The 24278-nt window shown below is 33.4% G+C and overlaps 6 protein-coding genes across 7 annotated transcripts; all 6 read left to right on the top strand.

Moving 5' to 3' along the window:
• The first annotated feature begins 349 nt into the window (after window positions 1-349).
• On the top strand, window positions 350-6051 carry LOC117784689 (23 kDa integral membrane protein). The gene is made up of 6 exons (XM_034622492.1): window positions 350-511; window positions 2094-2209; window positions 4452-4643; window positions 4709-4870; window positions 5585-5779; window positions 5835-6051. Exons 2-6 carry the CDS (start codon window positions 2150-2152, stop codon window positions 5904-5906), a joined length of 681 nt encoding a protein of 226 aa, XP_034478383.1. The 5' UTR covers window positions 350-511; window positions 2094-2149; the 3' UTR covers window positions 5907-6051.
• Window positions 540-2042, top strand: LOC117784683. The gene is made up of 2 exons (XM_034622486.1): window positions 540-886; window positions 951-2042. Exon 2 carries the CDS (start codon window positions 985-987, stop codon window positions 1708-1710), a length of 726 nt encoding a protein of 241 aa, XP_034478377.1. The 5' UTR covers window positions 540-886; window positions 951-984; the 3' UTR covers window positions 1711-2042.
• Window positions 6052-7383: 1332 nt separating the features above from the next.
• LOC117784687 (23 kDa integral membrane protein) lies at window positions 7384-8615 on the top strand. Its single transcript, XM_034622491.1, has 4 exons — window positions 7384-7542; window positions 7625-7816; window positions 8024-8188; window positions 8248-8615. The coding sequence occupies exons 1-4, from the start codon at window positions 7483-7485 to the stop codon at window positions 8509-8511; spliced, it is 681 nt and encodes a 226-aa protein (XP_034478382.1). The 5' UTR covers window positions 7384-7482; the 3' UTR covers window positions 8512-8615.
• Window positions 8616-9048: 433 nt separating this feature from the next.
• LOC117784684 (23 kDa integral membrane protein) lies at window positions 9049-12425 on the top strand. Its single transcript, XM_034622487.1, has 3 exons — window positions 9049-9277; window positions 11408-11599; window positions 11902-12425. The coding sequence occupies exons 1-3, from the start codon at window positions 9218-9220 to the stop codon at window positions 12343-12345; spliced, it is 696 nt and encodes a 231-aa protein (XP_034478378.1). The 5' UTR covers window positions 9049-9217; the 3' UTR covers window positions 12346-12425.
• Window positions 12426-12700: 275 nt separating this feature from the next.
• LOC117784686 (23 kDa integral membrane protein) lies at window positions 12701-14605 on the top strand. The gene is made up of 5 exons (XM_034622490.1): window positions 12701-12852; window positions 13598-13789; window positions 13858-14022; window positions 14087-14284; window positions 14346-14605. The coding sequence occupies exons 1-5, from the start codon at window positions 12793-12795 to the stop codon at window positions 14415-14417; spliced, it is 687 nt and encodes a 228-aa protein (XP_034478381.1). The 5' UTR covers window positions 12701-12792; the 3' UTR covers window positions 14418-14605.
• A 577-nt stretch (window positions 14606-15182) lies between these two features.
• Window positions 15183-23986, top strand: LOC117784685 (leukocyte surface antigen CD53). 2 transcript variants are annotated; one of them, XM_034622488.1, is made up of 5 exons: window positions 15183-15295; window positions 16413-16492; window positions 22498-22860; window positions 22925-23122; window positions 23190-23986. In XM_034622488.1, exons 2-5 carry the CDS (start codon window positions 16433-16435, stop codon window positions 23259-23261), a joined length of 693 nt encoding a protein of 230 aa, XP_034478379.1. In that variant the 5' UTR covers window positions 15183-15295; window positions 16413-16432; the 3' UTR covers window positions 23262-23986. The 2 variants fall into 2 exon arrangements, with proteins under 2 accessions (XP_034478379.1, XP_034478380.1); XM_034622489.1 differs by lacking the exon at window positions 15183-15295 and having other exon boundaries at window positions 16411-16492.
• Window positions 23987-24278: the final 292 nt, after the last annotated feature.

Here is a 24278-nt window from a genome sequence, read left to right as displayed (position 1 = left end):
ACTTGGCGCGTAATACAAAACGCAAGAGAAAATCACGTTCAAAACAACAAAACAAGCACGCAGCGAATTTACATACATATGTAAATAAATAAACAGAGGGTTGCTAGGAAACGGTAACAGCTAAGGTATTTATAAATAAATATTAATAGCAGCAAAAAAAAAAAAATAAGCTAATGTAATTATAAAGTACAGCAACTGTGTCATCGTCATCTAAATATGTCGGGGTTGGGGAAGCCATGAACAAAACAAATACTACGCGCCAATAACGTTTACATACATACATAAATACATATGTACATACACAAATACCTTGTGGGAGCCGAGCGCCAAAAACGCCAACGTGCCTCATTGATGTGAGTCGGTGTGACCGACCGACCGACCAAGCAACCGCATGAAGCAACAGGCGGTTGTTGTGGCGTCTGATCTCCTCAGTCTCTAACGACAAAGGCAACAGTTCATAACGTAGCGCGCGCAAAACAACTCGAAAAAAAACGGAAAATATAACGCAAAGGTGTGTGTGTGAGTTTTTGAATGCCTTTTGCATTGGTGTGTATGTGTGTCTGTACAGATCTTAAAGTGTTGCAAGACGTTAGCTTTCAAGTGTTGGAAAACATAGCTAGATCGTTAAGCGTTCAGTTGCCATCTCACTTGCACTTAGGCGTCGCCGGCAAAGCGTGAATGTCAAATTTAGTTTATCTGACGTGAGCTTGTTAGGTTGCTTCGTTTATTCTCTCTTAGCAAAACATTCAGAAAACCTACGAATGACAACAATAGTCTCAAAACAAAATTAGCCACAAACATATATGCGCATGTATATACGTGTAGTATAAGTATAGAACGTATAGAACGAAAAGAAGGAGGACGTTGCCGCTGCTGTTCATAAAAAGTAAAATGATGTCATTAAAATTGCATAAATACTCAACGTTACCACCCTCCTCCCCCCTGCATAGGCGCCAGTGTACTTAATTGAATACCAATAACGAAATGGAGCCCACAAAAGTCAAAGGCTTACTCTTGGAGAAGTACCATGGATTGTGTAATTACTTGGAACGCGACACAGTGGGCAGTGAACTGGCAATCTATGGCACTTCGACCCTGATGCTGCTGGTTGCCTATATGAAGCGCAAGCCTGCTTATCTGGTGCGACAGTTCAAGCAACCCTCGCATATACCCGAACGCATTATCAACGAACGTATTATGCACACTGGCACTATACGTGGTGTACAGCAACGCGATCAGGATACACTGCTGCTAATCAAGCATCGTCCACTGTTGCCAATCTTCACAAGTCGCGATAAATTGCTGCCCGTGAAGCTGCCAGGTGTGCGGGTCAATGCCAATGGTTATTCCTGGCTGCAACAGTGTCTGGTTGGACGTGAAGCGACCTTTATACCACTGAACAAGAGCCAGTCCCAAGACTATATAGTCTGCCAGCTGTGTCTGGTACATCCGCCCAAGGGCAACAGACTTCTAGATGTGTCCGAGACGCTGCTGAAATTAAGCTTTGCCAAATATGCACAGGATGTGGCATCGGCTCTTAAAAGGAACAACAAATACTATAAGCATCTGCGGCAGGTGGAGAGCAGCACGGCCAGCAAGGAAGCCTGGTTAACCTGGGCATCACGTTATCCGTACATCTGGCAGCGTTTCCATCAGCTCAAGGCATCACTGCTGCCCAAGGAAAAGCTGTTGCCAGAGTTAGTGCGCTGATCGGCTGATCGGTGGCACTTACTATATACATACACGTCTCTCCATCTTTAGTAAATAAGCTCGGTGCAGAACGTAGATATTTGTTAATTTAATTATAAGACGCCGTAGTAATCCCAATCTATTCAAAACTGTACGTGCTAATGCTGTGAATTTTCGCAGGAACGCCAGAATTTTTTATAAACAATTGTTGCTATTGTTTTTTTTTGGTATGAAATATGTGCGAATGTGTATGTATGAGTTATTACTAGACGCATTTGTGTGAGTGCATTCTGCTTTTATACATAGCTACATATGATTCAAAATAAAACGTTTAAATACATATTTGTTACGTATACTTGATATTTCATTTCATACTCATTTATGTGCTCTCTTCAAAAAAACAGAACAGAAAACAGTTGCAGTTCTTCAAGCGTTCCAACGAATCTCAATCTCGATCAAAATGAGTTGCGGAATATCTATGGTCAAATATATATTATTTATATTTAATTTGCTATGCTCGGTGAGTAAGAAAATCGTATTCTGAATACAGATAATTGCTTATTTTTATAATTCCATTTTCATTTTCATTTGTTGCGCCAAGCCCAATTTTTTGTTTGTATGATATCATAAGTAACTCAATATAAAACAGGTTTTGTAACATACATACGTACGTGCTCATATATTCATTAAAAAAGTCCGGAAAGTGTTAAAAAATTAAATTCAATATGCTTAGTGACTTGTTTTTAATGAAAATATATATATAGAAATATTTAAATTATATGAAATTTTATCTTAAAAATAGGTATTAACTTTTTAGTCAGGTTTTACTGTATTTTGTTTTTGTTACGCTTTTAAGAAAGTGAAGTCAGGCCGACTACAAACCGGTTTACCCGAGGAATGTAACAATTCAAAAAAATCTTTGTTTGGAGCTCATCCCAATGCGAAACTTGTTATTAAAATTGGGCTATGACTTAGTCAAGTATACATACAAAACATATGCGATTATAGATTGGATATTATTGTTGTTTATTTTGATTCTCGAACTTCTTAGAGCGGCCAGTTGCACGAGGTTAACGAGTAATCGCAACAGGTTTTCTTTCCAACCAACTAACAATGATATTTCCATTTGTTTTGCAATTGTTTGACTTCCATGTTGACTGAGAACTGTACCCAAAAAACCAGTTTCAAGTCTAAAATATTTATATAAATATACACACATATATAAAGGCATTTTTATAGAGTGGGCTGGGAAACTTTTGAATTACGAACAATGTAAAGATTACTAATAATTCGAATATTGTAGTCTAGTCACGTAAACTCAGCCAAAAATTGTGCAATGTAAAATGGAAAATTGCGCAATTATATAGATGTCGAGGGCGAGGGTGTCTGTCTGTCTGTCCGTCTGTCTGTCTGTCTGTCTAAGGCGTCAACGCCTAAAATAGCTGCCTTAATTAAATGTGAACTTGCCGCACAGTCCATTTGTCAGAAAATTGCATTTCCTCACGCTTTTGTTTATTGTGGAAAAATTATGTGGAAATGGAAATTGGGCAGCAAACTTGAACTCATTTGTCATGAACTGTGGGTTAACACGCATACGAGTATTGGATTACGAGTACTCACACTCGTACTCGTACCCGTAGTTATTTCATTCATTTATTTGTCTTCCGTCTGAACTTAATTCAATTTGTGCATAAATTGGTTCAAATACTCATCATTAAAATAGGTCAATATGTCAGGCTCTCATTAATTGCTTTAAAAACTGGGTGAAAATTGTGATTATTAGTTCTATAGCCCTACAATTTGAATTTTACTTTTGTTTGATCAATACCTTAGAATATTACTCATTTAAACCTCAATTCATCTAGAAGTAAATAACAATTGTTGACGTCATTCGTAGAAAATCAATGCAAACACAGTTGCTCTTAGCATATTTATTTGTTATGGTTATCATTTAATCTAAATTACTTAATTGGATTGCCTATAATATTGATTAGATATACCAATTGATAAGCTATTCGAACGATTCAGAAAGTTCGTATAACAAATGATAGAAATAGACTCAATTTGATAGTTGTAGAAACAGAGGCAATATATCTTTTAGAAAACTTGCACGTAACGCATGCTAATATTTTTAGACTCAAAGAAGTGACTCTCTAAAATTTATATTCAATTTTTTTTTTTAATTTTCGAATTTGTCTCAATACTTTGTCATTTTAAAGTAAAATAAACTTTTTTTTTTCCAAATTGCAACTTATATTTTTATTATTCATTAACTTATAACAAGGGTCGAAAGTCGTAATCGGAAGCGTAACCTTTAACCGGTATTAACCGATTGAAACCCTAACCGAAACAAGACGTTTTTATTATACCGAAAAACCGAAATAACCGATTAGTAACCGATTCATTTATAACGGTTGGTTTTGCTGCATACAAGATTTAAATTGAATTAAGTTGTTGAGGTGTGTTCATTGTTTCGTAAACTTATTTTGATTTTGTATTTTAATAATGATTTTATTAAATAAATACATTTTGAAATTAAAACATTATTAATATAAGATTCAATCATAATTAATACAAAACATGGTTTAACATAGTACAAATAAATTTGTTTCAATTTGAATATGGCGCTTTTCGAATGAAGCGAAAGCTTTAATGTTATTTTAGCAAAAGCTTTTATATCTAGCGAATACCCAATAAACATTTTGTAAGGTGCACAAACTAAAAGCTCTTTTTTCCCATATTTTCCCATATTTTCCACACAGATATGCGGCATCTTGTTGATTGTGTTTGGAGCCCTGTTCTTCAGCAACATCCAAAATGTCGATGACTTTACCGAGGCACTGCGCACTCAACAGGTGCCCGTAACAATGATTGTGCTGGGCACGATTATATTGTTGATCTCATGGTTCGGCTGCTGTGGCGCCATTCGCGAATCCTACTGCATGTCCATGACGGTGAGTACTTGACTCTTGTTTCATCTGGCATAGTTTTTAATAAGACTGTATCTTTTTATTTGTAGTATTCCATATTGCTGTTTGTGCTGATGATTGGACAGCTGGCGTTTGTCATTTACATATGGTTGCAGAAGGACAGATATCTGGTTATGATGGGCGATGTGGTTGAGAAGGCCTGGGAACGTCGCACTCGACGTTCCGACTACATGGATGCCATACAGAAAAGCGTAAGCTGCCCACAAGTTTAAGATTATAATTTATAATAATTAATAGGGAGAGTAAATAACAGTGCACGCAAATAACCGTTAACCGTTTCAAAGTGTGCGAAAAAAACCGATCATCTACGGACACTATGAGTATGAGAACGAACTTTTTTATAAGGAATATGTATACAATATTTATATACTTTCCTAGTCAGTCTACAATTTTTTTAATTTAAAAAATTATTCAAAAAATTTAAAAAAAATTATATTTTTTAGAATATAATTATTTCATTTTAATTTTTTTTTTTTTTTTATAAATCAAAATAACAACTTGAGTCCGATCATCTACGGATACTATGAGTATGAGGAGCGAACTTTTTTATAAGAAATATATGGACAATATTTATATACTTTTCTAGTCAGTAAACAACTTTTTAATTTAAAAAAATATTCAAAAAATTTAAAAAAAATTTATATTTTTTAAAATATAGTTATTTAATAATAATAATTTTTTTTTATAAATTAAAATAACAACTTGAGTTTTATTTTTGATACAAAAAAATAAAACTCAAGAAATAATCATTATTAATCACAAATAATGATTATTCCTGAGTTTTATTTTTAAGTTTTATAAGTAAAATAATAAAACTCATAAAATAATGATTATTTCTTGAGTTTTATAATAAAATTACAGTCCCTGATAATTATTATTATTATAATTTTCAACTATGATTTTAGATGGAGTGCTGCGGTCGCAGCAGCTTTACCGATTATGCCTTCCAAGGATACTTCCCGCCCTCCTGCTGCAGGGATCCCAACCACTGTGGCCCGGAGAGCGTTTATCGTCGCGGTTGCAAGGAGGCCTTTGTCGATTACTGGGACAGAAACAGCACCGCGATCAAGTACAGCGGCCTGGTTATTGCCGCCATTGAGGTAAGTTGTTGGTATTTCGGAATTGGATCTTATTTTAAATTGATTCCTTTCACAGTTTGTGGGCTTTGTGTTTGCCTGCTGTTTGGCGAACAGCATTCGAAACTATCGACGCCGGGCGGACTATTAATGGATTCGACGCATCCAGATCGAAAACATCCAAGAAGGAGATGTCAACGTTGCCTTACTATGTTTAAATGAAACCGAAAGTACGAATAATGTTGCCCAAAAACTTTTACAAATTATACATACAAGTATTTAAATGGCCATTACAATCTCAACATCGATTCTTTTTGATACGCACATTTTTTTATAACAATAACTGTTGGAATTTATATTTTTAATCTGCACCAATTTTCATATTATTGTGCTATTTCTTGCTGTACAAATTAAATGAATATGTAAACAACTTTTTTATTTATACAAACTGCAATAAAAACATTAATTATTTGTACGTTCTTGCGTTTTTAACTTTGATTTAAAATTAATGATGATCCAATCTTCAGTTGGGCGGAAAAAGTTGATACATGGCTATCATTTTCCGTTTGATCTATTAGAAAACTATATAAGGGGCCTATATATTAGGTATGTGGGTCTTGTTAGCTGTTTCTATACCCTATAAATAAAAGTGGGTATTATCTTTCTAAGCGGAAGCTCTTTTAATCCATAATATACGTACATATAAAATCAAAAATATTTATTTTATATAAAATTTGAGAGTGTTATAAGTCAGATAGAGCACCAATCGGAATAATAGGGTATTTGCCGGTCCAGCATACCAGTTTACAGCAGTCACAATAGTTTTGAGACCTTCGGATACCTTTTTTTGATACCACAAAAGCTACTGATAGGTCGCACATTGAGATTAGTTATTTTTTTATAATTATGATAGCTTTAATGCTCCTAATCGGCATTTTAGTGACTTTAACTAGCTGCCACTAACTAAGTAAATATAATTTTAAGTGCACATTGAAAGTATATTTCGCCAATAGGCATAATTTTGGTTGGTTATTAATAAATCATATCGATATGGTTGGGGACTCCCGTAATGTGTTGGTTTTTTGTGATTTCCAGCAAACAAAATTGCACTTGATAATCAGATTTTGAGTCATGCCAGGCAATAGGGAAACCTGTCCATGTAGTGGAAGATAATTCGATTATAGGGTTGATAACTTGACGTTAATTGAAGTTCACAAGTTGACCGCAACACTAATGGAAAATTCTTACTCGAAATTCGGATGAATCAACATCTGAACCTACATAGTCAATGCCCCCCCAAAGTGACAAGGTCCTCAACTAAGATAAACTGATAACGTCTGTCAATGAGTCAGAGATTTTAGCTGTCATAAGTTGGAGTTCTCCAGCAAATAATAACTGTAACCATAAAGATTATTATATGGGGTACTACGAATATATATAGAGTGTGCCCGGTACATTGTATCTGAGTACAATCCGATAAGGTCCATTGATAAGCTCATACTAGTACATAGCTAGTATTTTTTTGTATATAGATCTATTGCACGCGAATTGTTGTTATGTGAAGATAAGTGTGGAGATAAGTTAAGCAATTCCAATTGTTGGAGCTAAAATTTTCATTAATAATGCCCAGATCTGAGCAGAGCTATTTTACTTCGACTCGAACAGTCGTAACGAACGGACTTTAAATTATTCGAAAATAAACGAAAAATATTAACGAACTTATCAAAATGAATTGCCTATCCGCGATGTTCAAGTACTTGTTGTACTTCCTCAATCTGGTATTTGTTGTAAGTACTCGCAACTGGACTATCCACAACTGAATTGCGCAACAAGTGAACTGATGATGTTTATTATACACCAATTTTACAGGCCGGTGGAATTATGATGATTGTGATCGGTTCCATAATGGTGTCCAGCATTGGCACCTTTGGATCCTTTAGTGATTCGGTGAATGCCCAGACGATTCCCATTTCCATAATCGTCATTGGTTGCGTCATCTTCATTGTCGCCTTCTTTGGCTGCTGCGGTACCATCCGAGAGAATGCCTGCTGCACCACAATCGTAAGTAATAAATTGCAGAAATACCTCTGCAAGAGGTAATAGTCAAGTGATGAAAGTCTTTGCATGCCCCAAAATTTCTGATATCCAATTTTGTGACGCACAATATTCAATTTAAAATATAAATTATATAAAATTTTAATTATAACAAAAAAAAGTAACCTTTGATATAGTAACCGACAAAACTAATCTAATTCTTTTGATTTATAGTATGCTGTCTGCATGTTTATTTTGTTCGCCCTGCAATTGGCGCTATCCATCTGGATCTTTGTGGAGAATGATAACTTTTTGGGCAAAATGAACAATCTGGTGGAAACGGCCTGGAAGCAAAATGATTCCGCCAACGGATATCCCATGGATGCACTGCAGTTATCTGTAAGTAATTACATGAATAATGTACAGATCGATATTAACATAGCTTTATCTAAATGCAGTTCAAGTGCTGCGGCAAAGAAGGATTTGCGGATTATAATGGCAACGTGCCCGCCTCCTGCTGTGGATATTCCGATCGTTCCCGAACCTGCGAGCAGGCCATCTATATGACACGTCCTCCCTGTCGTACAGAGTTTAACAATTTCTGGTCCTCCAACACGGATCTCATTCGCTGGAGCAGTTTGATCATAGCCCTCTTCGAGTTTGGCATCTTCGTAATTTCCTGCTGTTTGGCCAGCGCCATGAGGAAGCAGCGTTCAGGATAAAGACGCTTTATAAATTCGTATTCGTATTCATTGATCACCAGCCAAAATGTTCATCAAAGCCATAAATAATCAATAAACAAATAGGTTTAATACTTACAAAGAAATTTAATTGAGTTCTGTCGCTTTTATGATCTATCACATATCAGCTTAATTATCTTATCGAACCACATTTTTTTTTTTGCCTTTATTTTTAGTTGTGGCTAATAGTTCTTGGCCAATAACAAGGTACTAGGGCGATAATTTTAAGTACAACTTTAAGCAAAGTTTCCCAGAATTCATTATCAATTTTGTTATTATTTTGGAGCTGATAGCAGCTGGTTTTCGGTGCGACTGCATGATTCAGACCTTATCAATGATTCTATCTATTTCGCCCACTCATATCCCTAAATATATATATATTTTTTTTAGAGACAAAGACCTAACACAATTCACCTGTGCGCGTTATCAATACAAATGACCATTTTGATAAGATATCCAAATGAAAATATCTAGATACGACTCGGTCTCATTTCATTTAAGAACGGTAGCACAACTCGGCGTCCAGTCTAATCGAACTTCAGTAAACGACGCGTTGACAATAAACGCGATAAAACAATAAAAATCGATTTGCAAAACTATCTTCAACTATTCCCCATATAAAAATTAAATCAAAAATTCGATAAATTATTGTAAATTTAATTTAAAGTATAACAAAAACTGCTTCAAAATGAATTGCTTAGCTGGATTACTTAACATTCTACTATATATTATTAATATAGTATTTTTGGTGAGTTTCATTGCAATGGATATTCAAATAATAATTATATGGAATAAAATTAAAGGAACATTGTGTCAGCAGTTAATTTAAATCAGATTCTAAAATATTTATTAAAATGTGCTTGAACCGGTACGATTGTGGTAAAGTTGCTAGGTCAATGAGTTGTCCAACCTCCAACTGTCATAACTTAATCAACACTGAACCGATTTTCAAGCGGAATGTCATTTTGATCATGATTTGGCCTCTAAATTCATTTTGCATTTAAATTTTTATCATCTAGAAAATTTGATATTTTTTCAATTCCAAGCCATCTATCATCCAATTTTCCATACATACCCCTTGACATTTTTTCAAAAACTTCCAACTCTTATAACTTTGTTAAAACTCAACCGATTTTCAATCGGAATGTCATTTTGATCATGATTTGGCCTCTAAATTCATTCTGCATTTAAATTCTTATCATCTAGAAAATTTGATATTTTTTCGATTCTAAGCTAACTAACATCCAATTTTCCATATATACCCCTTGACATTTTTTCAAAAACTTCCAACTCTTATAACTTTGTTAAAACTCAACCGATTTTCAATCGGAATGTCATTTTGATCATGATTTGGCCTCTAAATTCATTCTGCATTTAAATTCTTATCATCTAGAAAATTTGATATTTTTTCGATTCTAAGCTAACTAACATCCAATTTTCCATACATACCCCTTGACATTTTTTCAAAAACTTTCAACTCTCATAATTTTGTCAAAACTCAACCGATTTTCAATCGGAATGTCATTTTGATCATGATTTGGCCTCTAAATTCATTTTGCATTTTAATTTTTATCATCTAGAAAATTTGATATTTTTTCAATTCTAAGCCATCTATCATCCAATTTTCCATACATACCCCTTGAAATTTTTTCAAAAACTTTCAACTCTCATAACTTTGTCAAAACTCAACCGATTTTCAATCGGAATGTCATTTTGATCATGATTTGGCCTCTAAAATGATTCTGCATTTAAATTTGTATCATCTAAAAAATTTCATATTTTTTCGACACTAAGCCATTTATCATCCAATTTTCCATACCTACCCCTTGAAATTTTTTCAAAAACTTTCATCTCTCATAACTTTGTCAAAACTCAGCCGATTTTCAAGCGGAATACCATTTTGATCATGATTTGGCCTCTAAATTGATTCTGCATTTAAATTTCTATCAACTAAAAAGTTTGATATTTTTCGACTCTAAGCCATCTATCGTCCAATTTTCCATACATACCCCTTGACATTTTTTCAAAAACTTTCATATCTCATAACTTTGTCAAAACTAAACCGATTTTCAAGCGGAATGTCATTTTGATCATGATTTGATTTCTAAATTTATTCTGCATTCAAATTTTTATCATCTAGAAAATTTGATATTTTTTTCGATTCTAAGCCATTTATCATCCAATTTTCCATACATACCCCTTGACATTTTTTCAAAAACTTTCATATCTCATAACTTTGTCAAAACTCAACCGATTTTCAAGCGGAATGTCATTTTGATCATGATTTGGCCTCTAAATTCATTCTGTATTCAATTTTTGGTCATTTAAAAATTTTAATTATTTTAAAAGAATTTCCAATACTTCTAATACAATACTGTGTATGCTAAAGTATGCTTAAAAATAAAAGAACTTATTGGAACAATGCAGCATATTTAGCTTTCTATTTATAAAGGTTTGATGAGCTCAAATAACTTTGCGAAATATTATTATTTCGCAGTTAACATATTTAACAAAATACTTAGTATTTTACCTGCCCATGCGCGAGAGCTCAAAGGATTATTTACTATCATTATACAGAGTACAAAACCATTTTTGTCAATATTGTTATCGCAATTTATCATTGATAGCGCTGAAACGAAGAGGCATGAAATGTGTCTGAGTCATTTGGGAAGTACATGCATGTAATACAACTGTGATATGAAATGATAAATGAATAGTGATAATTGCACAATCTACATACTTGCATGATGTATTATTAAAAGTGTCCAAGTTTTGTTAAAATGATAAGAATGAAGAGGTGAAAATTATGAGGCATTTATTAAGTGTTGTAATGCTTATATCATATAATTTATTAAAGAATTATGTAATCTTTTTTTAGGTGGTCGGCATCCTGCTCATTGTGCTGGGCTCGATAATGCTCTCTCACATTAATCAGTTCAATGGAATAGAACAGCTGATGGACACCAATGTCATTCCCATATGTATTACCGTTCTTGGCGTGCTCATCTTCATCGTATCCTTCTTTGGCTGCTGCGGAACATGGCGTCAAAATGCCTGTCTGACTGGAACGGTGAGTTAAAACTTATGAAAAACTACACTAAGAAAAAAATGACTCGTTTTTAGTCCGTAAATTCAGAAATTCGCCTTTAAATTGTTCTCAATCAAAAAAACCGTTTATCTATATTTTAGAAATGATATTTCTTAAAAGTTCAGTTTTTTTTTATAAAAAAGAAAAATATTTCCGATAAATACACATTTTTTTTACTATTATGGCGATGTTTAATTAAAGGCGAATTTCTAAAACGATGGTAATATTTTTTACTGAGTGTATATATCAGTATGGATATGAACTTATATGAATTTATATTTTAGTACGCTACCCTGATGTTTATCCTCTTCGTGCTGCAATTGGTGCTCACCTGTTGGGTCGCTGTCAATCGTCAGTCCTTCCTGCAGGATATGCGTGATCTGGTGAATACGATTTGGGATGAGAACACCTCGGCGAATGGTTATCCCATGGGTGCATTGGAGCTGACCTTTGACTGCTGCGGTGATGTCAACTACTCGGACTATTTCACCAGGGGCCAAACTGTGCCCGGCACCTGTTGCGGTGATACCAACCGTGCCCAGAGCTGCCCTGCTGACATCTATGAGAGCCGTGAAGGTTGCAATCAGAAATTTACCTCTTTTTGGACCGATAACACCAACATTATTCGCTGGGCGGGTCTAGGTATTTGCATTTATGAGTTTTTAGTTTTCTTGTTGGCTGCTGTTTTGGCCAACAGCATGCGCAGATCGAATGCTGGAATGGCTTAAAATAGATCAAAAATATACTTGTTTTTATCATTGTTTAATAAATATAAATACTTGTACAATAAAAATATATTTATTTCATATTTCTACATATGTTTACTTTACATTTACTATTTAAATATATCGAATTTAACAAAAAAAATATTTAACCCTATAAGTATGCTTTTTCAATATCATACAATATTGGGACTTCCCATTTAAATAGAGCTTTCGGCAGCTTTCGTTTTTTGTGAAAATGCACAAAAGTATGCTTTAGTTTTCTCATTGCTCATGTCGAATTCGAAATTCGAAAAGTTGGCTACAATTGGCGATAACAAAAAGCTCGCTCAGCGTAGCCTATAGAGACTAACTGTATGAATTCGAAAAATATCAGTAAGTATTGGCAACTGAAACTATCCAGTTATAATAGTTATAATTACCGCAAATTCTTTATAAATTAACAAGAGCAATATGGATTGCGGTGGAGTGTTTGTTAAATATGTGCTCTTTATATTCAATATATTATTTGTGGTAAGAATTGGCAAATGTTTTTTCCGATAAGAAATAGTTAATTGGTAAGGTCTGTTTGTGTTTTTGCAATTTAATACTTGTATTCTTGCATACTAGAATCTTATCTCTAGGAAAACATTATATATGTACTCGATCTGCGACTTAAACATGTGTTCTTTCTTGTCTGTATTCACAAATAAATATGTGAGAAGGTGTATATATCGAGTTGTGGTTCTCGAATTGTATTTTGGATAGTGGTACGCCGTTTATCTTATCTATTGATGACATAAAAAAGCTCCTAATTTTTGTTGGGAATGTCGTGATTTTCATATATTACATGCCAATGTTCAGCGTAATTGCAGCAAATGAAATGAGCTGGAATTGCATGTTTAGAAAAGACCCTTGATTGGCTGATATTGCGATGAGTAACGCTTATTTGTTGTGATGACTGGACCGATGGAAAATTGTTTTTTTTTTCTTTCTTTTTTTAGTATTTGTTGACATTCATTTGTTAATCAGTATCTTTTTATAATTGTTCTTTTTATCGCTGTTTTCTTTTTCTCCGTCCTTGGAGGGAGTTTTCAGAGTACAATAAGACTTTCAATAATGGTTTTTTTTTTATCTAGAGCTTCCATAATGAGTTTAAAGTCGATCAGACAATAATGTAATTGTTACACAATCAGACTTCGACCCACTTTTTTCTGCCAAAGAGGGAATCTCAGTAAATTCGTCAGCGATAATAAAAGTCATTACAATTCTCTTATAGATATGCGGAATATTACTCATTATATTTGGATCGCTTATGGTATCGGAAATCAAGCACTTCTCGGACGTCGACGAAACCTTTACTGCAAATAGTGTGGCTATAATAATCCTGGTCCTGGGATGTCTTATCTTCCTCGTTTCATTCCTCGGATGCTGCGGTGCTATTCGCGAGAACTCCTGTGGACTTACAATGGTAGATTGTGTTTTTAATTTCCTAACTGTTTTAATATTAATAACACAGTTTTTCATATTTCTACTTAGTACTCGATCGTTATGCTGGGTTTGTTCTTATGCCAAATCGCTCTGATCATCTATGTTTGGGTGAATCACGTCCAAATACGACAATCTCTGGATGTTGTTGTGCAAAAGATTTGGGATCAACGTAAAAGTTCAGATGGTATCTTAATGGATAGCTTGCAGAGATCGGTAAGTTTTTAATATCTATTTTCATATAGTTATTCTGTTTCACAAGTGTTTATATGTCTTCTAGTTGAAATGCTGTGGATTGCACGGATTCGCAGATTATGGTACTACTTATCCCGCTTCTTGCTGTGATTCCCCGAATAACGGATATTGTAGTTTGACATCTGTGATGTTCAGACCCGGTTGCAAGTCGGCTGTTGACTCCTTATGGGACACAAATGCGAACATTATCAAGTATGCTGGTCTGGGAGTGCTTGCAGTTGAGGTAAATTCACACATAAGACTTAAAAATTGCATTGATTAATAAACAATTTCGTTTCTTTTAGTTGGTCGCCTTCATATTTGCTTGCTGCTTGGCGAATCAAACACGAAACAATCTAAGAAGACAAAATTATTAACCAATTTCTTTTTAAATATATGTATATAAACAACAAGGTATACCTTGAATGTCAATTTCCAGCTTTGATATCTCTCATATTGCTCGTTTACACATGTTTCCTTTACTATATGAATGTATTTATGTATTTGCAAATGTAATAATTATTGAAATTGTGTTACTATAAATAAATAAAGCGAATCGAAATAACGTAAAAATGTGTCAATTTGTTTATCTTTTATGTAATTATGCATTGCGATAAACGATTTGTATTTACAAATACATTTATAAATAAAATATTTCAATTTAAACTATTGCCGTTAATGCTGTTAAAACACTGTTAGTTAACAGACTGCCATTAAAATTACACGCTTTTGCAGATTGTGATACTGTTAAGTGAGGAGCAAATTGAAAATGAGGAGTAACGTAAAATTAAATTTAAGTTAATGCAGCAACTTTGCAATAAATTAATAACTTCATGAAAATTTAAAAATCGAAATTCGATAAAAATAAAGGTGTTCATTTTAATGATGGTTTGAAGCTTATTACAAAATGAATTCTAAAAAATTATCAAAAATACTATGAACAAAAATCCTGAAAAAATTAATAAAATTATAACTTCAAAATTAAGAAAAATAAAAAAAACTTATTTAATTTTTAAATTACAGTTACAATTTTTGGCATTGTACCCAAAGTGGTAGTACCATTATGGTACGAGCTGCCAAATCAGAAAATGTTGCGGGCTGGCAGCCTTTGGACCAGGTGGCAAGCCTTTGAGCCAGGTGGCAACCCTTTATCTCTTACTGCGTTCTGTCTGACTGCGTTGCTTGACAATTTAAAAACAGTTTTTCGTTGAGTCGGACGTGTCGCGCGCATAAGCATTGTGAAATATCAAAAAAGGTAATTTGAAGTATTAAGTGGCAAATGTGCAGCTAACAGAATAATTGAATGCGATATGCTTGCACACACATACAAAAGCACTGCTCTCGTTTTTGACTACCTGAGATAATAGGATGCTGCAGCTGCATTGGCAGCTGGCTGAAAAAAACGGCATGTGTGAAAGTGGTTGGAAACGGAATGTGCAGAAAGCACAAACAAAACAAATATTCAAAACATACGACGCACTTTAAATGTCAGCTTCTGTGCGGATAAAGGAAACACAAGAAAATTGTATAAAAATAAAAAGGAAATGACTACGTGTTGTTGTTGGCTGTTGTCTGTGTGATGAGTGCAGTGAACTTTTATTTTTCTTCTATGAATATAAAAGACGAATCCCACAGATACGCATACCAACACACAATTGTTGTTGCTAGCCACTCCATTGAAACTTTGTTGTTGGTTTTACGGTTGCTGTGACGACCCGGATGAAATACCCAGATAATATAATGTTACGGCGTAAATGTGTTAAATTTTCAACTGAATCTAATTGTTTAAAAGTCAGTTATTATATTATTTAATTGGGTGTCATTTCACGCGTAAAAGTTCAAGTAACATAAAGTATAATAATAGTTTTTTTTATTATTCATGTCGTTGTTTTCAGAGATCTACCTAAGGTCAATTCGCTTTTTTGGGGGCTAAGAATAAAAATAATACGCGTGACTAATAAGGAAGTACAAATATAAAGCACATAAAAAGTATTTTTGTATAAAAAAAAACATAAAGATTCACAAAAGAGAACAGAGGGGAATCACACAAACTCATAAGATGATGATGAATGATTTCGAAATATTTTTTTAAGATTAGGCAAATAAAAACTGCTGTGATATGGATATTTGTATATATTTGTAAACAAGTTAACTTTCCACCAAATGAACTTTAGTTTTATGAGAGCGTTGCATGAAATTAATTAACTAAAACCGTATAAAATGATAATTCAGACTTATATAACAACAAATGGGTCCATTAATACATGTATTTTACATAATTCGAACTTGTTTGTTTGCAACATTATTTAAATAAGACAAAACAACAACTTTGTCATTATATCATTTAACTGTTTATCTGAAATGCATTGCAGGAAACTAAAAATCAAACAAAATGGATTGCGGAACGTCTATGGCTAAATATATACTCTTCATATTCAATACGATCGTGTCGGTAAGTAAATCAAGCAATATTAAAGTCTTTATCGATTGCAAAAATTCCCCATAATATGTTGGAATAATCGAAAGTGAATTAGCAATCAGTTTGTCGAGTTTTAATCAGAATATGCTTCAATATGGACGTGCCAATTTGTTGATTATACATTTCATAGAATTCAAAGCATTCTGAATAAGAATAACATACGGATCGGTTTCCCCAAAGCTAACTTGTTATTCGTTGTAGTCGTTGTCTCTGGTTTGGCATCGTTTGCGACTATGACATCATCACTTTATATGTACTATGTATATATGTATTCAGCTTCCCAACGCCAACAGAGAGACGCACACATGCAATTAGTATGTATGTGTAAGTATCTCTTAGTATTTGTATCTGTATCTGTATCTGACGAGTTGGACTGAGCTGCTGTGCACATTATAAGAATATATACAATTACAATAGATGAGCTCTCGAGGCGACTTAATCAATTTCAATGTTTATGAGCTGTTATTCCAATCATTTGTTTGCTATTGTTGTAGCTAGCATAGATACTCGATCTTGAGATTTGGTTTACTAAGCATATTGTGGACACATAATATCCTCTCGTTGCTTTATTAAAAATTGCCAAGAATTCAAGATGAATGTGTTATGATGTCATTTGAGAAAGTTAACAACAGTAAAAAAATGATTCAGTTTCCGAGAATCTGCACCTTATTCTGATAAGATGATTTACACAAGAGACACACACAGATACCGATATATTGACACATATATGTAACTAACAATTGGCAATTGACGTGTTTTAGTTCTGTTCAATAGATGTATGACTCAACAACAAAAAAAAAAGCTACTAACCTTGTTGACGACCTCAAACAAAATGGCTACGCGTCTGAAGCGCATTTGAAATATTAATTAGCACAAATATTTATGCATACAAACAATAAAAAAAAATAACGCACCTTAAAAAATATTGTCAACTAAAAAACATACATACTCGCATTATATACATTTTATATTATACATTTGCAAACTGACGCCATGTGAAAACGAAAACGAAATAAAAACATTCATAAATACGATAAATAAGTTAAATATAAGTAAATACAAAATACGAAATATGTACATAAAAATGTCAGCAAAAAAAGAGCAAACTTGTTGCTATGTTGCTGTTTCAACTGGTGGAATAAGTACAATTTGTTTACACGTGCAGTCCCGGCTCAGGTATAGATACATATCTGAATCAGACACTCCAAGAGTGTATGTGTGTGTGTGTGTATATATAACATACTTGACAGTAAAGGCAAGCAAATTAACAGACTACAACAAAAAGCCGCCTTTGAGCGTCACTTGGCCAGACAAAAAGTAAAAAAAAACAAACAGGAAAAACAACTTTTAGCAATTTTTCGAAGTTTAAATACTCTTGCAGGCTACACAGACAAACAACTGATGTTTAATTAAATTTTAGCAAGTTTGCTTCAAATAATTAAATTTTTGAATGATTTTAACAAAATGCTTTGCTGATAAAATTCTAAAAATAAAAAAACTAAAATTAGCAAATAAACTGTAGAGTATTATAAACTTCAAGATAAAATGATTTAAGGCAAGCGTATACGAAATTATATCGTAACGGTCGAGAAAGCAGCAAAACATTGTGCAATTCGGTTGGTTAAATACAAAGGGAAACTACAAATAATACAGATACAGGTGAATACAATACCTATGTACATAAATATTTACAAACAGACAGAGAGTCATGTGTGTTTTACCCAGATTCATTTACTGTTTCGAGATATTTATTTTTGTATTTCCAACACGTTTGACTGTTGAGTAACGAATGTGAGTTAGAACTTGAGCTCCAAAGCCATTTTTTGCTATCTGTGCTTCAATTAACAATTTTATATATGAGGTTAAACCGGTTTAAGTGAATTGCATTTCTGATTTTTTTTTTATTGAAAAAATAAAATCTACATTTGTTTGCAGCTTTAGTTTTTCAATTTTCTGACTACTAACGGAAACTCAAAAAAATTACTACTATCAACATATAATTAACTTTTTCACCGTTTTATTTAAACAACTTCTCAGAATTATTCTCTGCTGTTACGATACTTTGCTGAGTCAACAAATTTACTTGATTTTTACAGTCTTTTAACCTCAACTTCGAACGCACAAATATTAATGCTCTTGCAATGTTTTAAATAATTGACATTAATTGAGTTTGTTCCCATTTATTGCTCTGACCGCAAAGCTGAAATGATGAATTTTCCTTCTTTTTTTTAAGTAATTGAGTTATAAATAATTTCAAAAGCTGCGTTTTATTGCGTGAACACTAACACACTGGGGAAATTAAACTAATATAATTTTTATAACTCTCGGGAGTGTGTTAGAATGTTGTCACACATCAACTACGAATTATCTACTTGTTTATAATGTTTTAATTATAAAGTTGAACAGAACAGCTCAACTGTGACAAAACTTGATCAGAAGTAAATAAAGATATCGTGGGTATATTCAGCTTATTTATTTTTGTTTTGAAAAATGATTACTTTGCGTTTAATACTTTTAAGATTGAATTTCATGGGATCGAATCTAATGAAGTAATTGACTGAGGGACTGTTTTTCTTCTTTTTTTTCTGTTTCGTATTTTTGTATTTTCTTGGCTTCGCAGCTGTAGTAATAGTGACTCAATTTGCATAGTTATAGCAAGCACTTCAAGTGCTAACAAAATAAATAATAACATTGTTGCGAAATTATACAAAAACCGCAAAAATTGACTTAAAATAATTGTATAATAATTGCTGTTGTATGAACTTCTCAAGAATTAATAAGTTAGTTTTTTGTGGGTGTGTGTTTTTCAGGGAATCAAACCGAAACCCGTATAGGTTACGGTTTCGGTTCCGGTACGTCCCGAAATAACAATTTCTTTCGAGATTGCAAAGGGAAAAGGCATAGAAATCAATGACTAGTAGAATCTAGAGGAAAATATTTTTTGTTAAAACTTTAATAAAATTTAAATGCAGAATGAATTAAAATGCCAAATTATGATCAAAATGGTATTCCGCTTGAAAATCGGTTGAGTTTTGACAAAGTTATGAGAGATGGAAGTTTTTGAAAAAATGTCAAGGGGTAGGTATGGAAAATTGAATGATAGATGGCTTAGTGTCGAAAAAATATTAAATTTTCTAGATAATACAAAATTAAATGCAGAATCATTTTAGAGGCCAAATCATGATCAAAATGACATTCCGCTTGAAAATCGGTTGAGTTTTGACAAAGTTATAACAGTTTGAAGTTGGTCCGACTTTGGATCTTATCACTTTACAAGTCAAAATTTTTATCGAATTTGTCATGATTTTTTACAAAAAAATGAAAGGTCTCAGAATCAAGTTTAAAGTGTTGTTTTATACTAATTACGATATAAGGAGTTGATAAAAAGTTAAAACTTGAGATTTAAAATTTTGAATTTTCGAAATTTCAAAGGGGGGACCCTTAGCATCAAAATCGAATCTTGGTCGAAAGTAATTAAATTTTCTAAACGAACAAAAATTGAATACAGAATAAATTTAGAGGCCAAATCATGACCAAAATGACATTCCGCTTGAAAATCGGTTCAGTGTTGATCAAGTTATGACAGTTGGAAGTTGGTCAATTCTTTGAGCTAGCAACTTTACCACAACCGACTTTACTGAGAATTTATTTCGGTTACGATTTCAGTTCCGGTTAGTTTCGCTGGTTATTTTTTACCATGATATACAACTATAAAAACAAATGTAGTGTGCAATTATTTTCTAAACTGCGATACGCTTACCATCAAAATGTCACATGTTGCTCGCTCGTAGCACGCATACGTCCTGTTGCACAATCATGTATAGTACTATCCAAAATACATGAGACTCGTATCTCAACGTCGGCACTTGTTGTGCTCTTGTTTTGTTCTGTGATAACTGCGAGATACACGCAATAAAAGCCGCAAAGCAACCGAACAGAATTCGGCGTCGTTGTGTCGCGTCTCGCTTTCATTTTTGGGTGTGGTTATGTCTGCCTTTTTCTTCACATTTTGCGTATTTATTTATTGCAATTGATGCTTACACTTGAGGGTTGTTCTTCACAGATGCAGACGCCATAACTATGACGTCATCCGAGCGTTTTAGTTGTAGATATTATCTGTCTACTAGTACTCAAAATACAGAGACAGGCCTTAATCATTTGAGCTGTTTGCACGTGATGTTTTCATTAGGAAATGTTTTTGTTTTTGGGAAAGTGGAGCAATTAACAGACTCTGCTTTTGTCTGGCAAACTCTCATCGCAGCTTATTTGGGTCAATTATGCCAGAGATTTAAACAATATACTCGAAATGTTCTTAGCTTTTGACGTTCAATTCAATGCAATATTTTATATTTTAGACCGCCCACAAAAAGTGCCATATAAGAATTTCAGACATTGAGCTTAATGAGTGAAATGAAGCAGCCCACACTCAGATACAGATACAGATACAAAAATGAGAGATACAGATACAGATACAGATTTATACACGAACATGCTTGGTCATGCAAGTGCTTATAATTAAATCAAGTAAATTCAATTAATTGGTGAACAATTGTTGTTATTGTGGCAGTTTATATTCACACAGATCAAAATTGTTGAGCAAAATGCATTTGTTGCTTTGTTGTTGTTTGTGTGCAAATCTGCTCAGCAACAACAACAACAACAACACGAACAATACAAATTTTACAATTTACATAAATTTGACGTCAATTGCTGTGCACCTTGAACTTTCAGTCGCCAGCTGAATTTCCTCCGAAGACATTTATCATAGTTATCAAATCATGGGATGTTGCTTATCTTATCAGAACATCAGTTTGCCACTGTGCCTATGACTATTTTAACCAAATAAACAAATAATTGCATAATTTTTATGGTTTTCTAATATTACGCAATTATTTGAGACTTCTGATTAAAAAAAGTTATATTTAAATCTTCAAAAAAATGTACATTAACATGAAAATTTGATTTCTTTAAAAACAAAACATTTAATTAGTTCAAAATGTAGAGACAAATAAATAACAATAAAAATATATGTTATTGTATGAAGTTGAACCAAGGTTCAGGAGCTATATAAACCAATTCGCGAACCGAACTGAAGTCTTGTTTTATGGATCGAACCGCAGAACCAAATCTTTATCAAAATTTTGAAGGTTTGCAGCCTTGATTCTAACTAAACTTAATAAAAGCAACAAGCATTATTTGCATTACGTAAGCTTTGTGGTGTTAATAGAAATTCGCCACGACTTCTGTCTCTCATTATCCCTGAGGTCAGATCAGGTCGGTTCGTGAGGGCTCAGCAGTAATTAAGGCTTGTTATAATTTATCTTTGCCATCTAAATACACATGCTTCGTTTTTAATTAAACAACATTAACGCAATCTTGCAACTGTGACTGCAAATTTAAATGAACCATTTATTGCAGTTATACACGTATTCTACCCACAAAAGTAGACTTAGCTGAGTCAGCTCTACTTATTGGAAGTAATGGAAACAATGCTTTCGATTCTCATAGAACCCTTGAGCATGATTCACACACTTTGTGTGAGATTAGGAATCCGAAAATACGCTTTTAGTTATATAATAAATGAAAAGTGCTACTGATATTATAATTCACAATATATAACTCGATAAGGCTATAGTCGAGAGCCCGACTATAGGAATACCCATTTGACAGTTTTAGCAGCTTTTTTTGCTTTAAAAATTAAAACAGCTATTATTTGTACATTTATTTGTATTGTAAAAAATGATCCAATTAGAATATATATTTCATAGGGTCGAAAATGTTTTATTCTGTTTCTTTTCTATGTCTGCACAATGTGAATATACCCTTTTTGACATGATTTAGTGGGTATAGAAACCACATACCTTATACCACAAAAGTATATTTTAAAATGTATATAAAACTTATAATAAATAAATAAATTTGTAAAACATTAAATGAACAAATATTTACAAATAAATTTGTTGTACTGCATTTTACAGATTATCGGCATTTTGGGTATTGTATTTGGCGTATTGATCCTGAATAGCATTGGCACCATTGAGGTAAATGGACAGGTCGGTTTCCCACCCCAGGCACTTCTACCAATTGTATTGATTACAATTGGCTCGATTGTGGTGTTTATATCGTTCCTGGGATGCTGTGGTGCCATCCGCGAATCCGTCTGCATGACTATGAGCTATGCTGTTTGCCTGCTGGTTCTGCTGATTCTGCAATTGACGATCGTTGTGCTATTGTTCACCCATAAGGATAAGTTCAACATGGCCATGGGTGAAGTTATTGATAAGGCCTGGGAGTCCCGTGAGTCACGTAAAGGAGGTGTCTTTGATGCCATACAGACAACGGTAAGAATGTCATTAACTAATTTATTTGCCCCATTGTTAATCATGGAATGTGTATCTATTTCAGCTTAAATGCTGTGGTCGCAGTGGTGCTACCGATTATGCAAGTGAATTTCTCAGTGGAGGTTTGCCAGCCAGCTGTTGTGATGGCAGCTGCTTGAATATATCAAACATTTATGGTGGTTGCCACGACAAGTTTATAAGCGTCATGTCCGGTAGATCTGAGTATGCTAAGTATGCTGGAATTGGCCTGATTGTCGTTGAGGTGAGTTGATCTGATCCTCAGTAATTATATTTGAAGTATGTTGATTAATCAAATCATTATTTTGCAGCTCGTTGGATTCATTTTCGCCTGCTGTTTGGCCAACAATGTGCGCAACTACAAGCGCCGCAATGGCTACTAAACAATTGCCATCAAACATAAAAGCCCATAAACAACATAACGCACACAAACACGCATACACACACACAACACACATACATTCGCATTAATTCTTTTTTAATATGTATTGTCGTAGAACGCACAGAAAGATATATGAAAAATGTTAAGAATATAATTGAAGCAAACCATTTGGTTGGAAAATTGAACATTTAAGTTATTTGTTTAAAAAACGATTTGAATTGAAACAACAACAAAGAAAAGAATTAACGAGAAATACCTAGTATAAGACGCTTAAATGTTGTTTAACCATCGCTTTAGTATCTAATTGCTCTTAATCTTAACTCACACGATAATAACGAATCCAAAGTCGTTGTACAAAGCTAAAAATTAAAAAAAAAAAAATACAACAATACCAATATACAGACACTGTTAAAGGCAAAGTTACAATTTGATGAGAGCAAGATTCGCTATACACACAGACTATGTAAATGTAAATTTATACCAGTTGAAAAAAATATAAACAAGTGTCCAAAAGAATATATTTTAATATCTATACATATATATATACAGATATGTAAGGATTCATATATGTATACATAGAAAGTTGTTCATCATTATATTTTTAAATTGAAATCTCTTGAAGTTTAAATAACACACAAATTCAATATTGTTAACAGACAAACTCGAATTGCATACAACTTAAATGAATAAAGCATTTAAAACGTATTTATATACATATATACAATAAAACCAAATACACACAATACTTTAAGGCCATGCAGTTGTTATTTATTATAATTATAGGAGTCGTCTGACCTTCGAGCTTTCGTACACGGTACTTGTACACTTTGTTTACCCTGCGATGGAAACATTTGCCAGTGCGATAAGTTTGTCGGGTACTCATTTTAGGGTTGTTCTATTGAAGATGGTATTCCTCTTTGGTTTTGTTGCAGCTCTACCGATGCTGATGTATGGTATATAATGTTTTAATCCACTCTGATGGGGCTAATAGCACATGGATTAGATAAATAGATCAGGC

Source organism: Drosophila innubila (genome assembly GCF_004354385.1).
Source record: "Drosophila innubila isolate TH190305 chromosome 2R unlocalized genomic scaffold, UK_Dinn_1.0 1_C_2R, whole genome shotgun sequence".
NCBI lineage: Eukaryota > Metazoa > Arthropoda > Insecta > Diptera > Drosophilidae > Drosophila > Drosophila innubila.
Note: the sequence above shows the minus strand (reverse complement) of the source record. Positions and strands in the feature narration are given on the sequence as shown.

Coding starts and splice junctions, on each gene's coding strand:
- LOC117784687 (XM_034622491.1), top strand. CDS start 7,483: ATGAATTGCCTATCCGCGATGTTCAAGTACTTGTTGTACTTCCTCAAT. Junction 7,543..7,624: donor TCCTCAATCTGGTATTTGTT/GTAAGTACTCGC, acceptor CCAATTTTACAG/GCCGGTGGAATTATGATGAT. Junction 8,189..8,247: donor TGGATGCACTGCAGTTATCT/GTAAGTAATTAC, acceptor ATCTAAATGCAG/TTCAAGTGCTGCGGCAAAGA.
- LOC117784686 (XM_034622490.1), top strand. CDS start 12,793: ATGGATTGCGGTGGAGTGTTTGTTAAATATGTGCTCTTTATATTCAAT. Junction 12,853..13,597: donor TATTCAATATATTATTTGTG/GTAAGAATTGGC, acceptor ATTCTCTTATAG/ATATGCGGAATATTACTCAT. Junction 14,023..14,086: donor TGGATAGCTTGCAGAGATCG/GTAAGTTTTTAA, acceptor TATGTCTTCTAG/TTGAAATGCTGTGGATTGCA.
- LOC117784683 (XM_034622486.1), top strand. CDS start 985: ATGGAGCCCACAAAAGTCAAAGGCTTACTCTTGGAGAAGTACCATGGA.
- LOC117784684 (XM_034622487.1), top strand. CDS start 9,218: ATGAATTGCTTAGCTGGATTACTTAACATTCTACTATATATTATTAAT. Junction 9,278..11,407: donor TTATTAATATAGTATTTTTG/GTGAGTTTCATT, acceptor ATCTTTTTTTAG/GTGGTCGGCATCCTGCTCAT. Junction 11,600..11,901: donor ATGCCTGTCTGACTGGAACG/GTGAGTTAAAAC, acceptor TTTATATTTTAG/TACGCTACCCTGATGTTTAT.
- LOC117784685 (XM_034622488.1), top strand. CDS start 16,433: ATGGATTGCGGAACGTCTATGGCTAAATATATACTCTTCATATTCAAT. Junction 16,493..22,497: donor TATTCAATACGATCGTGTCG/GTAAGTAAATCA, acceptor TGCATTTTACAG/ATTATCGGCATTTTGGGTAT. Junction 23,123..23,189: donor TTGGCCTGATTGTCGTTGAG/GTGAGTTGATCT, acceptor ATTATTTTGCAG/CTCGTTGGATTCATTTTCGC.
- LOC117784689 (XM_034622492.1), top strand. CDS start 2,150: ATGAGTTGCGGAATATCTATGGTCAAATATATATTATTTATATTTAAT. Junction 4,644..4,708: donor CCTACTGCATGTCCATGACG/GTGAGTACTTGA, acceptor TTTTATTTGTAG/TATTCCATATTGCTGTTTGT. Junction 5,780..5,834: donor TGGTTATTGCCGCCATTGAG/GTAAGTTGTTGG, acceptor TTCCTTTCACAG/TTTGTGGGCTTTGTGTTTGC.